Raw genomic sequence first — 14,579 nt, 5'->3', positions numbered from 1 at the left:
TATATATATATATTATATATGTGTGTGTGTGTGTGTGTGTATATATATATATATATATATATATATATATATATATATATATATATATATATATATATATATATATATACATATACATATACACACACACACACACACACACACACACACACACACACACACACACACACACACACACACACAGGGCGGGCAGCTGCGCTGCTTCTAGCCCTGATTCAGAGCGTTAGTGTGTACAGCCACACATGTCCGTAAAGCGTCCGTCAAGTTGCCGTACGGACGCCGGAAGTCCCATCCACTCCCATGTTAAGTTTATAACCGGAAGTACCGTTCCGTTTTTTTTTAAACATGGGAGTGGATGGGACCTCCGGCGTCCGTACGGCAACTTGACGGACGCTTTACGGACATGTGTGGCTGTAGTTCACTAACGCTCTGAACCAGGGCTTCGTCCTCTATATGCATGAACCCGAAGTTTACAAATTGTACTCTCACGGATGATCCGATCGTCTGATAAAAATATTAAGCATATGCCAAGTTAACTAAAGGTATATAAATGATGCTGAGCTAAACATGTTTCCTTCATTTCGAAGTTTTATAGTTAAACGTTATGATTAAAGTCCCCAGTTCCTCTCACAAAGTGACAGCTCTTGCGCTCGCCATGTTTATGAACGGTTAAAAAAAACTTTTGAAAATAGCAGATCTACAAGCACACAACGCCTCACAAGCTTGTAGATTTGCTATTTTCAAAAGATTTTAATACATATTAAATTTGGGAAATGGGACATTCTGCATACCTTTACTTTTGGTATTTGAAGTATATTTAATTTACTTGCATAATGGGGACACTTTAGTGTTTTATTTAACTTGCAGATGTCAACTCACCACTGTAATTTCATTCATAAATATATTATTCAAAAGTTGTATTTGGAGTGGACTGCTTCAGGACATCTGACAGTTGGCTCTGGTATTTTTATGATCCATTTCACTTTCGCAAAGGGTGTTTAAACTGCAGTGTAGCGTAGGACAGCACTACGTAGTTTACGTCGGCTTTACGTAGACTTCGTCCAGGAGGTCTTTACGTCTATGCTGTCTCGCGAATGTAGTTTTAGCACACACGTAATGAGCATAGATATTAGAAACCTAGATACCTCATTGGCCTCTGCAGTTCATTGGGGCGACTTGTATCGCAATACACACGGCTCTGCCGCCCTGCACGGCTGCACCTGCCACTCAAAGTGACTACTGGCCAATCACAGCGCTCACAGCGCGTTGACTACTGGCCAATCACAGTGCGTCTTTTCCGGGACTTGTCAGTGCAATGGTTCTCAACCAGTGGTCCGGGAACCACCAGTGGTCCTTGAGGGGGTTCCAGGTGGTACCCAGCTAAATGATGGAGAGTTGATAACCAAATGGACCCTTATATAGATCTTTAAATCTTGAGTATAACATTTCACACTGTCAAGAAGAGTCAAATTGTTAACCATCTACATTACTTACTAAACAAGTACACAATTAAGCCGGCTTTCCATATACATGGACTTACCTAGCCCCACCCCACACCGCCCACCACAGCAACGGTTTCCACTACAATGAAGTGGGTAGAGTGGTGTGTAAGTGGTACTAAACTGGTGCCTAAAAAGTACCCAGTCTTGGGTAGGTCTGAGCTGGGCTAAGCGGGGCTAAAGCTGTGACTGCTACTGATTGGTCGGCTCACAACTGTGTCTGTCCACTCAGGTCTCTGTAAAATGTAAACACTACGGTAGCAGTGTTGCCATGTCCACTTATTATAAGCGACATTGGGCTTATTTTTCTGTAAAGTTGCTTGTAAATATTGGTAGTACTTTTACTCCACTACAATTATCTGAAAACGTATTAGTTACTAGTTACTAGTTACTTTTCAGATATAAATGATTACATTATAAAACATACATTAACCACTTAAGCCCTATTTTATACCTAGGCTATTTGAAAATAGCCGATCTACAAGCTCACAACGCATCGCATCATTGTAGATCTGCTATTTTCAAACATTTTAGTACTTACTTTTGGTACCTTTTGATACCAATAGTTTTTGTACTTTTACTCAAGTAATTCCAGACTTTCACTTGTAGAGTGCTTCTACATTGCAGTATTGATACTTTTACTTAAGTAAAACATTTGAGTACTTTTTCCACCACTGCTTGTTTCTAAAATGTAGTTGATTATTTGGGGCTTGTTTCCATATGTTGTTGAAACCAGTGGTTCTTAAACATTTTCATGTCAAGGACCCCCAAATTAATATGTATTTGTCAACATTATATATGTATGTATATTTTTTAAATAGCAGATGCACACACTCACAATGCGTCGCATCGCTACGCGTTGTGAGTTTGTAGATCTGCTATTTTCAAATAGCCGTAGATAGTCGCTTCTTTTGGGATTGTTTTCATAGACCTGATTGCTTATTATTTTCTGCTAAACCTGGCAACAATGAATGTGCGACGATACACGCTAATAATGTTTTTTATATAAGTGATGGCAACGTGTTTAGACACCACACAGGTCTTCCCAACAATAGCGAAGATTAAAGTCAGGGTGAACATGGCCAAATAATAACTTAAGAGCCAAACTAGCTCTGAGGAAGCACGCTAGCATTTAGGCTAACCCTGTAGCCTGAGGCTAAGTTGGTGTGTTAAAGAAAGGGGCGTTGATTTCCTTCGGGAGGGGAGGGGAGGGTGGGGATTTTGCGAGTGGGGACTTTTGTGCAATGGAAACGCAAGACATTTTGAAGCGGTGCGGTGCGGTTCTGGACTGTACTGGACAGTGTCGTGCTTAAGCTGTGATGGAAAAGCGGCTTTAGAGAACGTAAATAATTGTTATTTTGACAACATCTAATCGAATGATAACATTCTAAGTTTTGGGTGTGAGAGGCTAAAGCTTATCAAACGGTGGTCCGTGACTCAAATGCTGAATAAATAATGGACCTTGATATGAAAAAGGACCATGTCTCTTATTTGAATTTCACAAATAGAGTGTGGAGTTTGCCAAGTTCCAAACTAACTAGATGCTGCGCACAGCTGCTGCCTCTCAAAGGGTTAAGAGCTGGGTTACAAAAAGACCCGCCCCCACCTGCCTCTGATTGGCCTACCGAACTTCCGCTTCTGTGACGCACACGACAGCCCTGCGGAAGCAGGAAGCGCGCCCGAGATACAGACGCTTCAGAGCCGAATGAGGCGTCTACCTTTATATGTCTATGCGTAATGAGAACCTACGACGATGGTGCCTCCTGAAGCCAGTTTAGATGGCACGTAGAGCACACACAGCTGCTACTAATGAAGATAGTGCGTGGCGGGGTTGCTACTGCGCAGGTGCGTGGAGGCTCTCACGCAGCTTCTAGTCTACGCAGGAGCTCAAATTCGTTTGGGAAACCTGGCCCTTATTGGTTCCACCAGGGAAATTCAGTCGCCATGCAAGGCAATTATAGCTGTCACAAAAACACAAAACATCAGACACAGCAGATAATGAAAAAAGTAGTTAACGTAATAAATCTTATGGTAAGTGAAATTAAGTGGATGTGATCTTTTATTAACCCATTAAAACCGGGAAAGCATCTGTGTTATTTTAGATCACATGTAGGCCTAGGCAACCTTAGGCACGGGTGTCAACATTGGCACAGGGGAGGGTAATCACTGGCACACTGGCATTAGTGTGTGAGAGAGAGAATTTGATTAAAATAAAATATAAAACAAAAAATAAGTCCCCTCACATCTGTATGCAAATTACATCCTTCTACATTCATTCAAACTCTGAACTCTGACTGGGGAGGGAGTCTGGGAGATACAGTAGGTGGGTTATTGCTAATGATCATTACAATGTCCTGATGTGAAAGCAAATGTGTTATGTATATGGACAGTCACAATCTGCTGGAAATATTTGATTTCAATGTGGTGCCATAATTAAACTTAATGTTGACATGGCACACTGACTATATAGAAAATAAAAACATGGCACATGGCTATTCAAAATAGCAGATCTACAAGCTCACAGCATCACTTCGTGCTGCAAGCTTGTAGATCTGCTATTTTTGAACATTTTTGAAAAATCTTGAAAGTGTTAGATTTTTTTTTTATAATTTTGGGTGCAAATGTTTGAGAACTACTGATTTAGAGGGCATTTGTAGAATCGGCCTCAGCTTTTTTTTAAGAACGAGGTGAAGATAGCAGTAGCATGTCTATGTTACAGTGCCATAGACCTAGAGCCAACATGCGTAAAGTTGTAGATGTGTGCGTGCACTGCGCACCACACCACATCACCACCACTGGCAACAACAGTCAGTCATCCATCCACACGTTCTTTCGACTCGGATCGAGGGCGATTTCCAAACACAAAGCTAAACCGCATTGCCTGAAGACCTCTGCCCTTAAACCATGTCACACTTAATTGTTCCGTGCAAAAGCCTTTAACAATATGAAAATGAGACGTATAGCTAAACAAATTTCGATTGTCATCATCTTCACCAATTTCCCTGCGTTTGGAGATTTAAGACTTTTGGAAACGGATGTTTGGATACAATCTCTCGATCACTCCGATATTATGGCACATTGCTGGATCCAATAAGAGAGTTTCACAGCGTCAGACGCGTCTGCGGTGGAAGAGCGGTGCAGGGCTCGCATTAGACTTGCAGACCAGAAGGGTATCTTTATGATCTTTCAGCCGTTTGAGAGAGCCATGGTGATGATGAACTCCCTCCTATTGATGCTCAGCTGGACTGTGATCGGCGAGGTGGTGAGAGCACAGAATGACACGGGGGAGCCTATCGTCCTGGAGGGGAAATGTCTGGTGGTCTGCGACTCCAACCCGACCACCGCGGACTGGAGGAGCTCGTCCTCCTCTCCGCTCGGCATCTCGGTGCGCGCCGCCAGCGCCAAGGTGGCTTTCTCTGCCGTCAGGAGCAACAACCATGAGCCGTCGGAGATGAGCAACAAAACCAGGATTATTTACTTCGACCAAGTAAGATGAGATCATTCAAAAAAAAAAAAAGTTACGTGAGAGCAACGATGTTTGACAGGAAATGTCCACGTTAAAGCCTATGTTTAACATGCATTTGGAAATGAAGTTGTGTCTGTTTCACCATTCTACTAACTTACTAACTATTTGTGGTCATATAGAACCAGTGGTTCTCAACCTGTGGGTCGGGACCCCCAGGGGGACCCCACATGATTTCTTTTTTTATTTATTATTTATTTTTTTGGGGGGGGGTCCCCAGATGATAGTGAAGTGACCATTTAAAGACTTTTAAGCTTTTTAATGCCAAAAAAAGAAGGAAAAAAATACCATTACTGCATCAAAAGTAATCAGCAAACTGTAGCCTACTATAAAACATTGGCCAAATTGTCAAATAATGTAAGAAAGAGGCAGATATTTTGAAAATAGCTGATCTACAAGCTTGTTGATCAGCTATTTGCACAATATCTGTGAAGTGCTTGTCAGGGTGGGGGGTTCCGACTCCCCCCAGTTCAATTATGATTATTTTGGGGTGTCACGGCCTGAAAAGGTTGAGAACCATAGAAGACCGTTCATTTTCCAGCTGTGATAACGCCTTTTAGACGCTGATCCCTATAGTCTCCATCAGAGAGTTAGCGCCTATTATGCATTATGTTGTATTAATGCAGGAAGCAATGACAAGATTCAGAAGTGAACATCTCTGAAGACATGCAGCATATTACGGAGCCTTGCACTCACACTCACATTGCTCATACATTTATTTTGCATGGATACACACACACTTAGCACGCGCACGCACGCACGCAGGCAAGCACGCATGCATGCACACACCCACGCATGCATGTGCACACGCGCGTGCACACACACACTCTCTCTCACACACACACACACACACACACAGAGACACAGACACAGAGGCAGACACACTCTAGGACACAATATATTATCAGACATATGGAGAGTGAAAAGGATTTGAACAATATCAATGAAAACTGAAGAGGATTTGCTATCTCTTACCTCCATCAAGCACACAACTGTATCACCTACTTCGCTAGACTGAATGTTAATTTCTACATCACTTCTGGTAGACAAAGGTAAAGTTTATGCTTTGATGATGTGTGGGACTGGCATGTTAATGTGGGTCACATAATCAACAGTGTGTACTGCATCAATTAACCAGCAGATTAAAAGCAAGCTACCGTAGGCCTACTTGTTCTGAGCAGGCAATAGAGCAGCCAGCATTCTCCCTAGATTAGAACATGGCATAAGTCTATCTAACATATTTTGCCACAAATTAAATTCTTATAATTTAAATTCTAGGAACATATGATGGCTCATCTCATTTACATCAACAAAATACCTTTTGCTATTGGAAAAGGAAGATAAATTACCTTTAAATATGGTTTTGTCATGGGATTTTCTATTTTGTTGAATTGAAATGAATCAGTTGCCTGTTTTAGTAACATTTTTATTATAATGAATTATTAGTTCCAGATAATTGTTTTTGTGTGTGTGTGTGTGTGTGTGTGTGTGTGTGTGTGTGTGTGTGTGTGTGTGTGTGTGTGTGTGTGTGTGTGTGTGTGTGTGTGTGTGTGTGTGTGTGTGTGTGTGAAATATAATAAATTACTATAATAGAAAAGATAATAATTATAAATGAAAACAAATGGACATTTTGGCTGTAAGGGTGGCACTAGGGGTAACACCATGGGTCTCCGATATCAGTGGGGTTGTTCATTCTGCAATATGTCTGTTAGATCATGAGATATCCTGTGTTCTAATTTGACATCTCGTTGTGAGCTTGTAGATTGACTATTTTTGGTGAAGAGATTTGGTGCAGAAAGAAAAAAATGTTCCAAGTACAGAGTCAACTAAGGTCCAGTTTACTAAATCTAGACTTGGGTGACATGTCATAATCCCTTTAAGTGGTGAAAAGGGCTGCCCAGTTTCAGCATGGGAGGATTCAGAGACACACTGTGGAGCACAGATGCTCAGTGGAACGATACAGTGGTGTGAGTGAGTGGATTATGGGACTGCACAGAGACAATGCCCCTATTGGGGCAAACATTTACTGAAAATAGCAGATTTACAAGCTCACAACACATCGTTCTGCGACAGGTTGTGAGCTTGTAGATTGGCTATATAATTGTCTTTTTCTGTCCTATAGGTGCTGGTGAATATAGGAAACTACTTCACATTTGAATCAGTGTTTTTGTCACCCAGAAAAGGAGTCTACAGTTTCAACTTTCACGTTATCAAAGTGTATCAGAGCCAAACTATACAGGTATGCTCTTTGTTTATTTCAATGTGTATGCGAACACACACACACACACACACACACACACACACACACACACACACACACACACACACACACACACACACACACACACACACACACACACACACACATGCACACGCACACGCACACGTGCATGCGCACACACACACACACACACACACACACACACACACACACACACACACACACACACACACACACACACACACACACACACACACACACACACACACACACACACACACAGCTACCTTTCTGGAAACCTAAAACACACTCAGCGAAGATGTTTGGTGTCTTTGGAAAGTCAGGCTACGGCTCTTTACTTTCATGTGAAATGATGAGAAGCGTACAGAGCTAGTTCAGGCAGACAGCTCAAGGCAGTGCCAACTCCTGATCAGGTTCAGGTCACATGCTCACTTCACCTGACTAGCAGGAGGGGAAATAGTGACACCTTCTAGGCCATTAATGAGAACTACAGCATTTTCAGTACTTCCGCATTGGCCTCATTTCCAGCGGCGATTGCCTGCCACCTGGTTCAGCACCATGGATAGCTCAGGTGTGTTCAGCACCATGGATAGCTCAGGTGTGTTCAGCACCATGGATAGCTCAGGGTATCTTCAGCACCATGGATAGCTCAGGTGTGTTCAGCACCATGGATAGCTCAGGTGTCTACAGCACCATGGATAGCTGATTTCGGGTGTGTTCAGCACCATGGATAGCTGATTTCAGGTGTGTTCAGCACCATGGATAGCTCAGGTGTCTTCAGCACCATGGATAGCTGATTTCAGGTGTGTTCAGCACCATGGATAGCCTCGATCTCCAGGCTTTTATTTTCCTTCGAGTTTTGCTAAAAAAATAAGAGCCTGGAACAGCCTGTTGACGTTCCGGGCATAGGAAGTGGGAGTCAACCTTTCATTTCCCCAACCAACCAGAGTGCAGTGGGCGTCGCTCCAAATGTTGTGACGTCAGGGCTCTCAGTACTGCACATTGGGGGAGGAGGGGCGCGGGGCGGGCTCACAGAAATGCCGAAATATTAGGACATTTTTGTATTTGCATTTTTGCAGTTACCACTGCTTTAAAGCATGAAAGCTAGCATAGGCAATGTCCCAAATTGCACTACAATTGGTTTGTCGTGACGAGGCGAACGGATAAATAAAGGATGCTTCTGTAATTATAAGTGTAGGATAAGATAAGATTCTGCTTTCTGCTGTTTTGCCTTGCTGCTCTGCTATCTTGTTGCTCTGCTGTGCTGCTGCTGCTTCTGCTTTGTGCTTAGCTCTTCAATTTGTTATACAATCAGAGAGAGTTGTCTGACTGAACTTTAGATGCTTGTTGATGAACAGTAGTCAGGAAGGTTTCTTGACCATCGACATCCTTACTCAGATCAGTGGTTCTCAAAGTGGCGTCCGGGGACCCCCAGAGGTCCTTGAGGGAGTTCCAGGGGGTCATGAGCAAAATTAGTAAAACATTAGTTTAACCACTTTAACCATAGGTATATAAGCCTACATCGGATATTTGAAAATAGCCGATCTATAAGTTGTGAGCTTGTGGATCGGCTATTTTCAAAAAAGTCTAGAAAAGAATGTGAAACATTTTTGTATAGGGGTCCCTGGCTCAAAATATCTTGAGATTCAAATACATTTAATACGTGAATTTGGGGGTCCTTGACATGAAAAAGGTTGAGAACCACTGACTCAGACCACTCATGTTTTTCAGCACCAGATCAGCACCAGGGCTACTGTGCCTTGAGTATCTTACAGTAGAACCCACTTTACCTTTTTACTGTAACCCACATTTTTGCAATATTAGAATGAATGGCCGTATGAAGGGTGTACAAAAGAGTGGATATTAGAACAGTGGTTCCCAACCTTTTCTGGATCAGGGCCCTCTTGAAAATCTGAAAAGCGTTGGTGGCCCACATACATTTTCAGAGCATACCATGATGATTTGTTTTTACGCTATGTTTTATATTAATGTTATTTTATCAATTCAATCTTTGTGTTTTGCCAATTATTTGGGGGCCCACTTGCAATATCATCACAGCCAACCAGTGGGCCCTGGCCATGCTAATAATTAGCATGTTGGTGAGTCATTATTACCAACTTGCTAATAATTAGCATGTTGGTGAGGATCAGATCAGATCAGTGCTACATTTCAATGGTTGTCTCTGTTGCATTGTCCTGCAGGTGAACTTGATGTTGAATGGGAAACCGGTCATCTCTGCCTTCGCGGGTGACAAAGACGTCACTCGTGAGGCTGCCACCAATGGAGTACTGCTCTTTCTAGAGAAAGACGACAAAGTCTACCTTAAACTGGAGAAAGGCAACCTGGTTGGTGGATGGCAATACTCTACTTTTTCCGGCTTTCTTGTTTTTCCTCTGTAAAAAACAAACAGACAGACGATATGATGTGCTTAATGACTTTTCAACCATGTGTTGTTCACTGTATTATCAAAACATTGGTGCATCATTGCCAAATGAGTGGGGGTGGTATCCATGTGTACAGAGACAAGAAAACAGACACTTGGAAAGTGTTCACATTCTCCAGAAGTGTTGAGTACCTTCTCAGATGAAAAATTAAGAAAATGCAATTTCATTGTCACTCTACCATCTCTGAAGAGTAACATAAAAAAATATCCCAAAAGTATTTTTCAAAAAGCATTCTGAGAATATATTTAGCACATTGATGGTTTTTGTTTGTTTGTTTATTTTACTGAAACGGTTGTGTTCTAGTCCATTTGTCCTTTTGGCACATGTATTGTCTTGTCACTTGTGTAACATTTCATCAACCAAATATACACACATCGCTAAACAGGTGTGGGGAGTGTCATTTCAGTAAGTTATTAATTGCAGTGTTGCAGAGTTGGTTTAAAGGGAACTGCTGCTCATTTTCAACCTTAAACTATGTCATTACTATACCTTAGACCGGTTTAAGGGCTTCTATACCAGTCAGTGTACTCTTTGGCCTGCACTCTAGGCATCTAGGAATCTCATCTCCAACTGAAATGGCCCGACTTTTTAGGCACGTTACCAGTTCTCTGGTTCTAGGCAACACAGATAAGGGGGGACCTTTTTTATTTCCACACAACAGGTCTAAGGCATACAGTAGGTCTTCAACAGGGGGTCCAGGACCTCTAGGGTGTTCTCATAGAGTTACTATACATTCATTTACACAACACTGATGATAGTGCTGTCAAACAAGTAGCTATCTATGAAATCGATGAGAAGGTTTAATCTGCAAAGCAATTTTGTACAATATGTAGTAGGGGTCTCTGCTTCATCTCTCTCAGCTACTTGGCCTGAAAAACGTTGAAGACCCCTGGTGTAAGGTATAGATAATGACATTGTTTAACGTTGAAAATTAGCAGTATTCCTCGTTCACACAGATAGATGTGACCATGCTAACCAAGTGTTTCTATGAAACCTGGCTTAATCTTAAAGCAGAAAGAATGTTGCCTTACGAAGAACCATAGGTAATGTTGTTAGAGGTGGTACAATAACATCTGTCAAGGTTTTAAGTCTACCACTACCATTGACCAGATCTAGAGTAGTACTTATTTTAGTTCTATATTGTGGTTAGTTATTTACTAAATAACTTAGTGACCTTAAAATGTAAATGGCTGGGTATTAGAGTGCTGCTTTATAGAAACATGTTTATATTAGCATTCATCATCAGTGAATTAAAACTGTGTTCATTGGGCAAGCTGAGAAACTGATCTGCTGTTTAGTTCATTGTGCACATGAACTGTACAATGAACACTTTACTTACCGACTGCTATGTCCCCCTGAGGTAATCCACTGGCCTTATACTGCAGCTGATGTTAACACAGCTATGTAGGCCTATTGTGAAATTATGCAGGAATCTAATATATCACTGATACATTTCAGTAAGCTAATTCACTAACTCTAGCTTGGAAATTAATTGAGCCGAAAATAATGCTGATATACAGTACTTACAACACAAAACCCCTGGAAATGTTAAGACATTGTTTTTGTCTGAACTAATGATCTCATTTGACATTTGCTGTAGATTCATGTTCATGTTACTCCAAGTTGTTTGCTGAATGTTTTGGCAATGAATGTTCAATTCTCCATGGTCTTCTTCACAAAGCATAATATGCTTTGTGAATTATGTGATTCCCTATAGTTTCCCTTTGTTTATAACCACAGATGTTCACTTTTTGTACGTACAAAGCTGTGGAAGAAAGAGATTCTTCAGTGTTTCGGACGGTGTGTATGATTTGAACACTAAAGGATTGAAAATAAACATAATTTGAACATTCCATATTTGCTACTGATATGAAAAAAGTGCTGTCCATATATGTTCCCAACCCCTCCCTTATTACCCCTTACCCCCCCCCCCCCCCCCCCCCCTCAACATCTCATTTTAGAACTTCTAATCCCACCAATCTCATCCAAGAACGTCAAATCAGATACTTATTTTTTAAGCTTTGAACCTGTGAAGAGATGATGAGAAGTGAAATGGCTCAGAATGTGGAGCTGCATGACAAAGTGTCTTTGAGCAAGACACTGAACTGCTCCCAATGAGCGGGTGCCTTGCATGGTTTCCGATGCCATCTGTCTGAAATGTAAAGCATTTTGGAGAAAGCAGCTACATTTGTAAATGCACCATTTACTCTGGGGAGGCTTCTAACTTGGCTTCTGTGGAAAGTACTATGTCTGTACATTATATGTACAAAGAAGAAAACTTTGAGTATTCTTTGCTCAATAAAATGTGGTTGACCTCAAGTCTAAGCTTAAGCAACTTTTATTAGCTCTTTAACAGATGTATTTATTTTGTAAAAAAAAATTGAAAGAGGAATGCAATTAGGCAAACATTTTAAATGCGTAGCCTTCTTTCCCTTATTAATCCATTAAGACCTGAGGCCGATTCTACAAATGCCTTCTAAATCAGGCTCAATACTCACACTTTCAAGATATTTCAAAAATGTTCAAAAATAGCAGATGTACAAGCTCGCTGTGCGGCACGCTGCGAGCTTGTAGATCTGCTGTTTTTGAATAGCCAATGTAAAAATCTAAAATGACACAGATGCTTTCCTGGTTTTAATGGGTAAATGGGAATGTGAATAACATGTTACTATCAAGAAAACTGAAACACGATGGTAATTATTTTGTGAAACAAAGCCAGTCATCCTTAAGCTAATCAGTGTCCTACAAATAGCATCACATGGAGGGGATGTTCTTCAAGAGAAAATAGATTGTGCAATATGATAAAACAAAATAAACACACACATAGAACCATAAAATGATTCACAGTAATGGTGTTTTTTTTTTATTTTTTTTAGTCAATGTGACACGGGGCATCTGTTTCTTAATTGTTAATTAAGTTTGCGTGGTGTGACTTTAGGTTGAGTAAATAAAATGCACAGGAGTACGTAAAATTACATGTTTACAATTATACGTTGTAATTTCCAAATAATGTGAACATTGAGCTATAGTTGAAGTATGATATACATATACATTCTTGACACTTGCTCACAACTCTGAGGGCAAGTAGTGAGCAAACAATAGTGTATCACACATTATTTGTTAGCCATAAAGATTTATCACCACTGTAAATACTACGCCTTCAGTGCACGTATTCATAAAAATGATGGAAAACAAACTGGTGGTACAACTGCATAAACAAACATGTTCATTTTATTTTATTTTATGTAAAACAAGATATCAATTCAATGTAACATTTGTTGCATTCTGCATCACATGAGTCAAGATTTATGATGACATTCTGACATTGTGTTGCTTTCAAATAAAATGTGCAGAAAATGTGATCCTACTCTCTTGTTTTCTGTGATGTCTCAGAAATGCAATATTGCTGTGTTAATTAAATTGATTACTTAATTAACATAGTGATTTGACCAGCTACATGCAGCTTATTTGTAGAATAAAAAAAATATATATATATATATATATAGAGAGAGAGAGAGAGATGAGAGAGAGAGAGAGAGAGAGAGAGAGAGAGAGGGAGAGAGAGAGAGAGAGAGAGAGAGAGAGAGAGAGAGAGAGAGAGATACACAATGCAAATCTCTTCACACACAGTATACAGTAAGACAAAAATAAAGGTACTTTTTGTTCAGAAAAAATAAATATTTGTCAGACTGTGAGTTCCTACTGTCCTAAGAGCTACAGTACATCATGGGAGGTACAGTATGCTGTTAAGAATGTCAAACTTCCTTTCTGTAGTGAAACTTTGCAGGGTAATAATTTTGTATGGGGGTGTCACTCTTGCTCTCATCATTATTTGGCTGGACTGTGGCAGTATAAGGTGGGCCTCTATTACTTGAAACAGGACTACTAGGGCAATACAGTCCTAGAGTGTTTAATGATAGGCCAAAATATGTTGAATTCTTTGCCAAATTTGCCAATTACGACTACCAATAATAGAAAGATATCATCTATAAGGAACTTGATTTATAAGGGGATACAAATTGATACAAAAGAACCTTTCCCCATCCACACAGTGATAATGCATTATTATAAAAACTATTTTACTGTATGTTTCTGCACGCTATACATCTCAAATGCATGGCATGTTTGTATTGTTTTTAACCCTTGTGGTGAACTCTATTAAATATGGGGACAAATGGCGCTCGGGTGGCTCAGCGTTTAAGTGCCTGCCCACCACCATGGAGGCTAAGGGTTGGAATCCACCTTGGTGCATCCGGCTTCGTCTATACAATTAGCCTGTGTTAGGGGGAGGGAAGCCGTGGGGAGGGTAGTATTTTTCACTACATGTATTCCCACAGACTGGGGTGGCAGATTGTTGGGGCGGGAGGAGTAGGAAGATGGCTCTACGTCTACCCTTTGGGGGCTCCTCACTGGCAGGTGAGTCAGAAGGCTACAACAGCAGTGATAACACACAATGTATGGGGAGGAAGTAATTGGCATAATGACTTGATTGGGGAGAAAAAGGGGTAAAAGCAATAAATACAATTATTAAATCTGAGCAATTGGACATTAATTTCTTGATTTATTGACAAAATGTACGAAAGCAAATGATTGTACATTTTGGACAAAAAAGGACATTTCTATTTTTGTTCTCATTGTTCTGTTGTAAACATTTGGTGTCATCAACATGGCTTCTGGGGCTTTAGCCCGGGAAGTTTTAGTTTTTTTTACTACCCCCAAATCTCTCTGAATCTATAATCGGCGAATGTAGGCCTAATTAATTTAATTACCGCCCACCCCCAATCCTTGCTGCTAACTTTGTGTGGATGTAGTAGAGACAGAGGGAGTGGGCGGGGCTATACTGTAGGTAACATCCCCTTGCTGCTGCTTCT

At 40.7% G+C, this 14,579-nt stretch overlaps 1 protein-coding gene across 1 annotated transcript; it reads left to right on the top strand.

The window, feature by feature from the left end:
• Positions 1-4,710: 4,710 nt before the first annotated feature.
• On the top strand, positions 4,711-9,663 carry cbln4 (cerebellin 4 precursor; the record flags this gene model as incomplete). Its single annotated transcript, XM_080444713.1, has 3 exons — positions 4,711-4,986; positions 7,145-7,261; positions 9,466-9,663. The coding sequence occupies 3 exons, from the start codon at positions 4,711-4,713 to the stop codon at positions 9,661-9,663; spliced, it is 591 nt and encodes a 196-aa protein (XP_080300839.1).
• Positions 9,664-14,579: the final 4,916 nt, after the last annotated feature.

Source organism: Gymnoscopelus braueri, assembly GCF_963280865.1.
Source record: "Gymnoscopelus braueri genome assembly, chromosome: 12".
Taxonomy (NCBI): domain Eukaryota; kingdom Metazoa; phylum Chordata; class Actinopteri; order Myctophiformes; family Myctophidae; genus Gymnoscopelus; species Gymnoscopelus braueri.
This window is presented reverse-complemented; position numbering and strand designations above follow the sequence as displayed.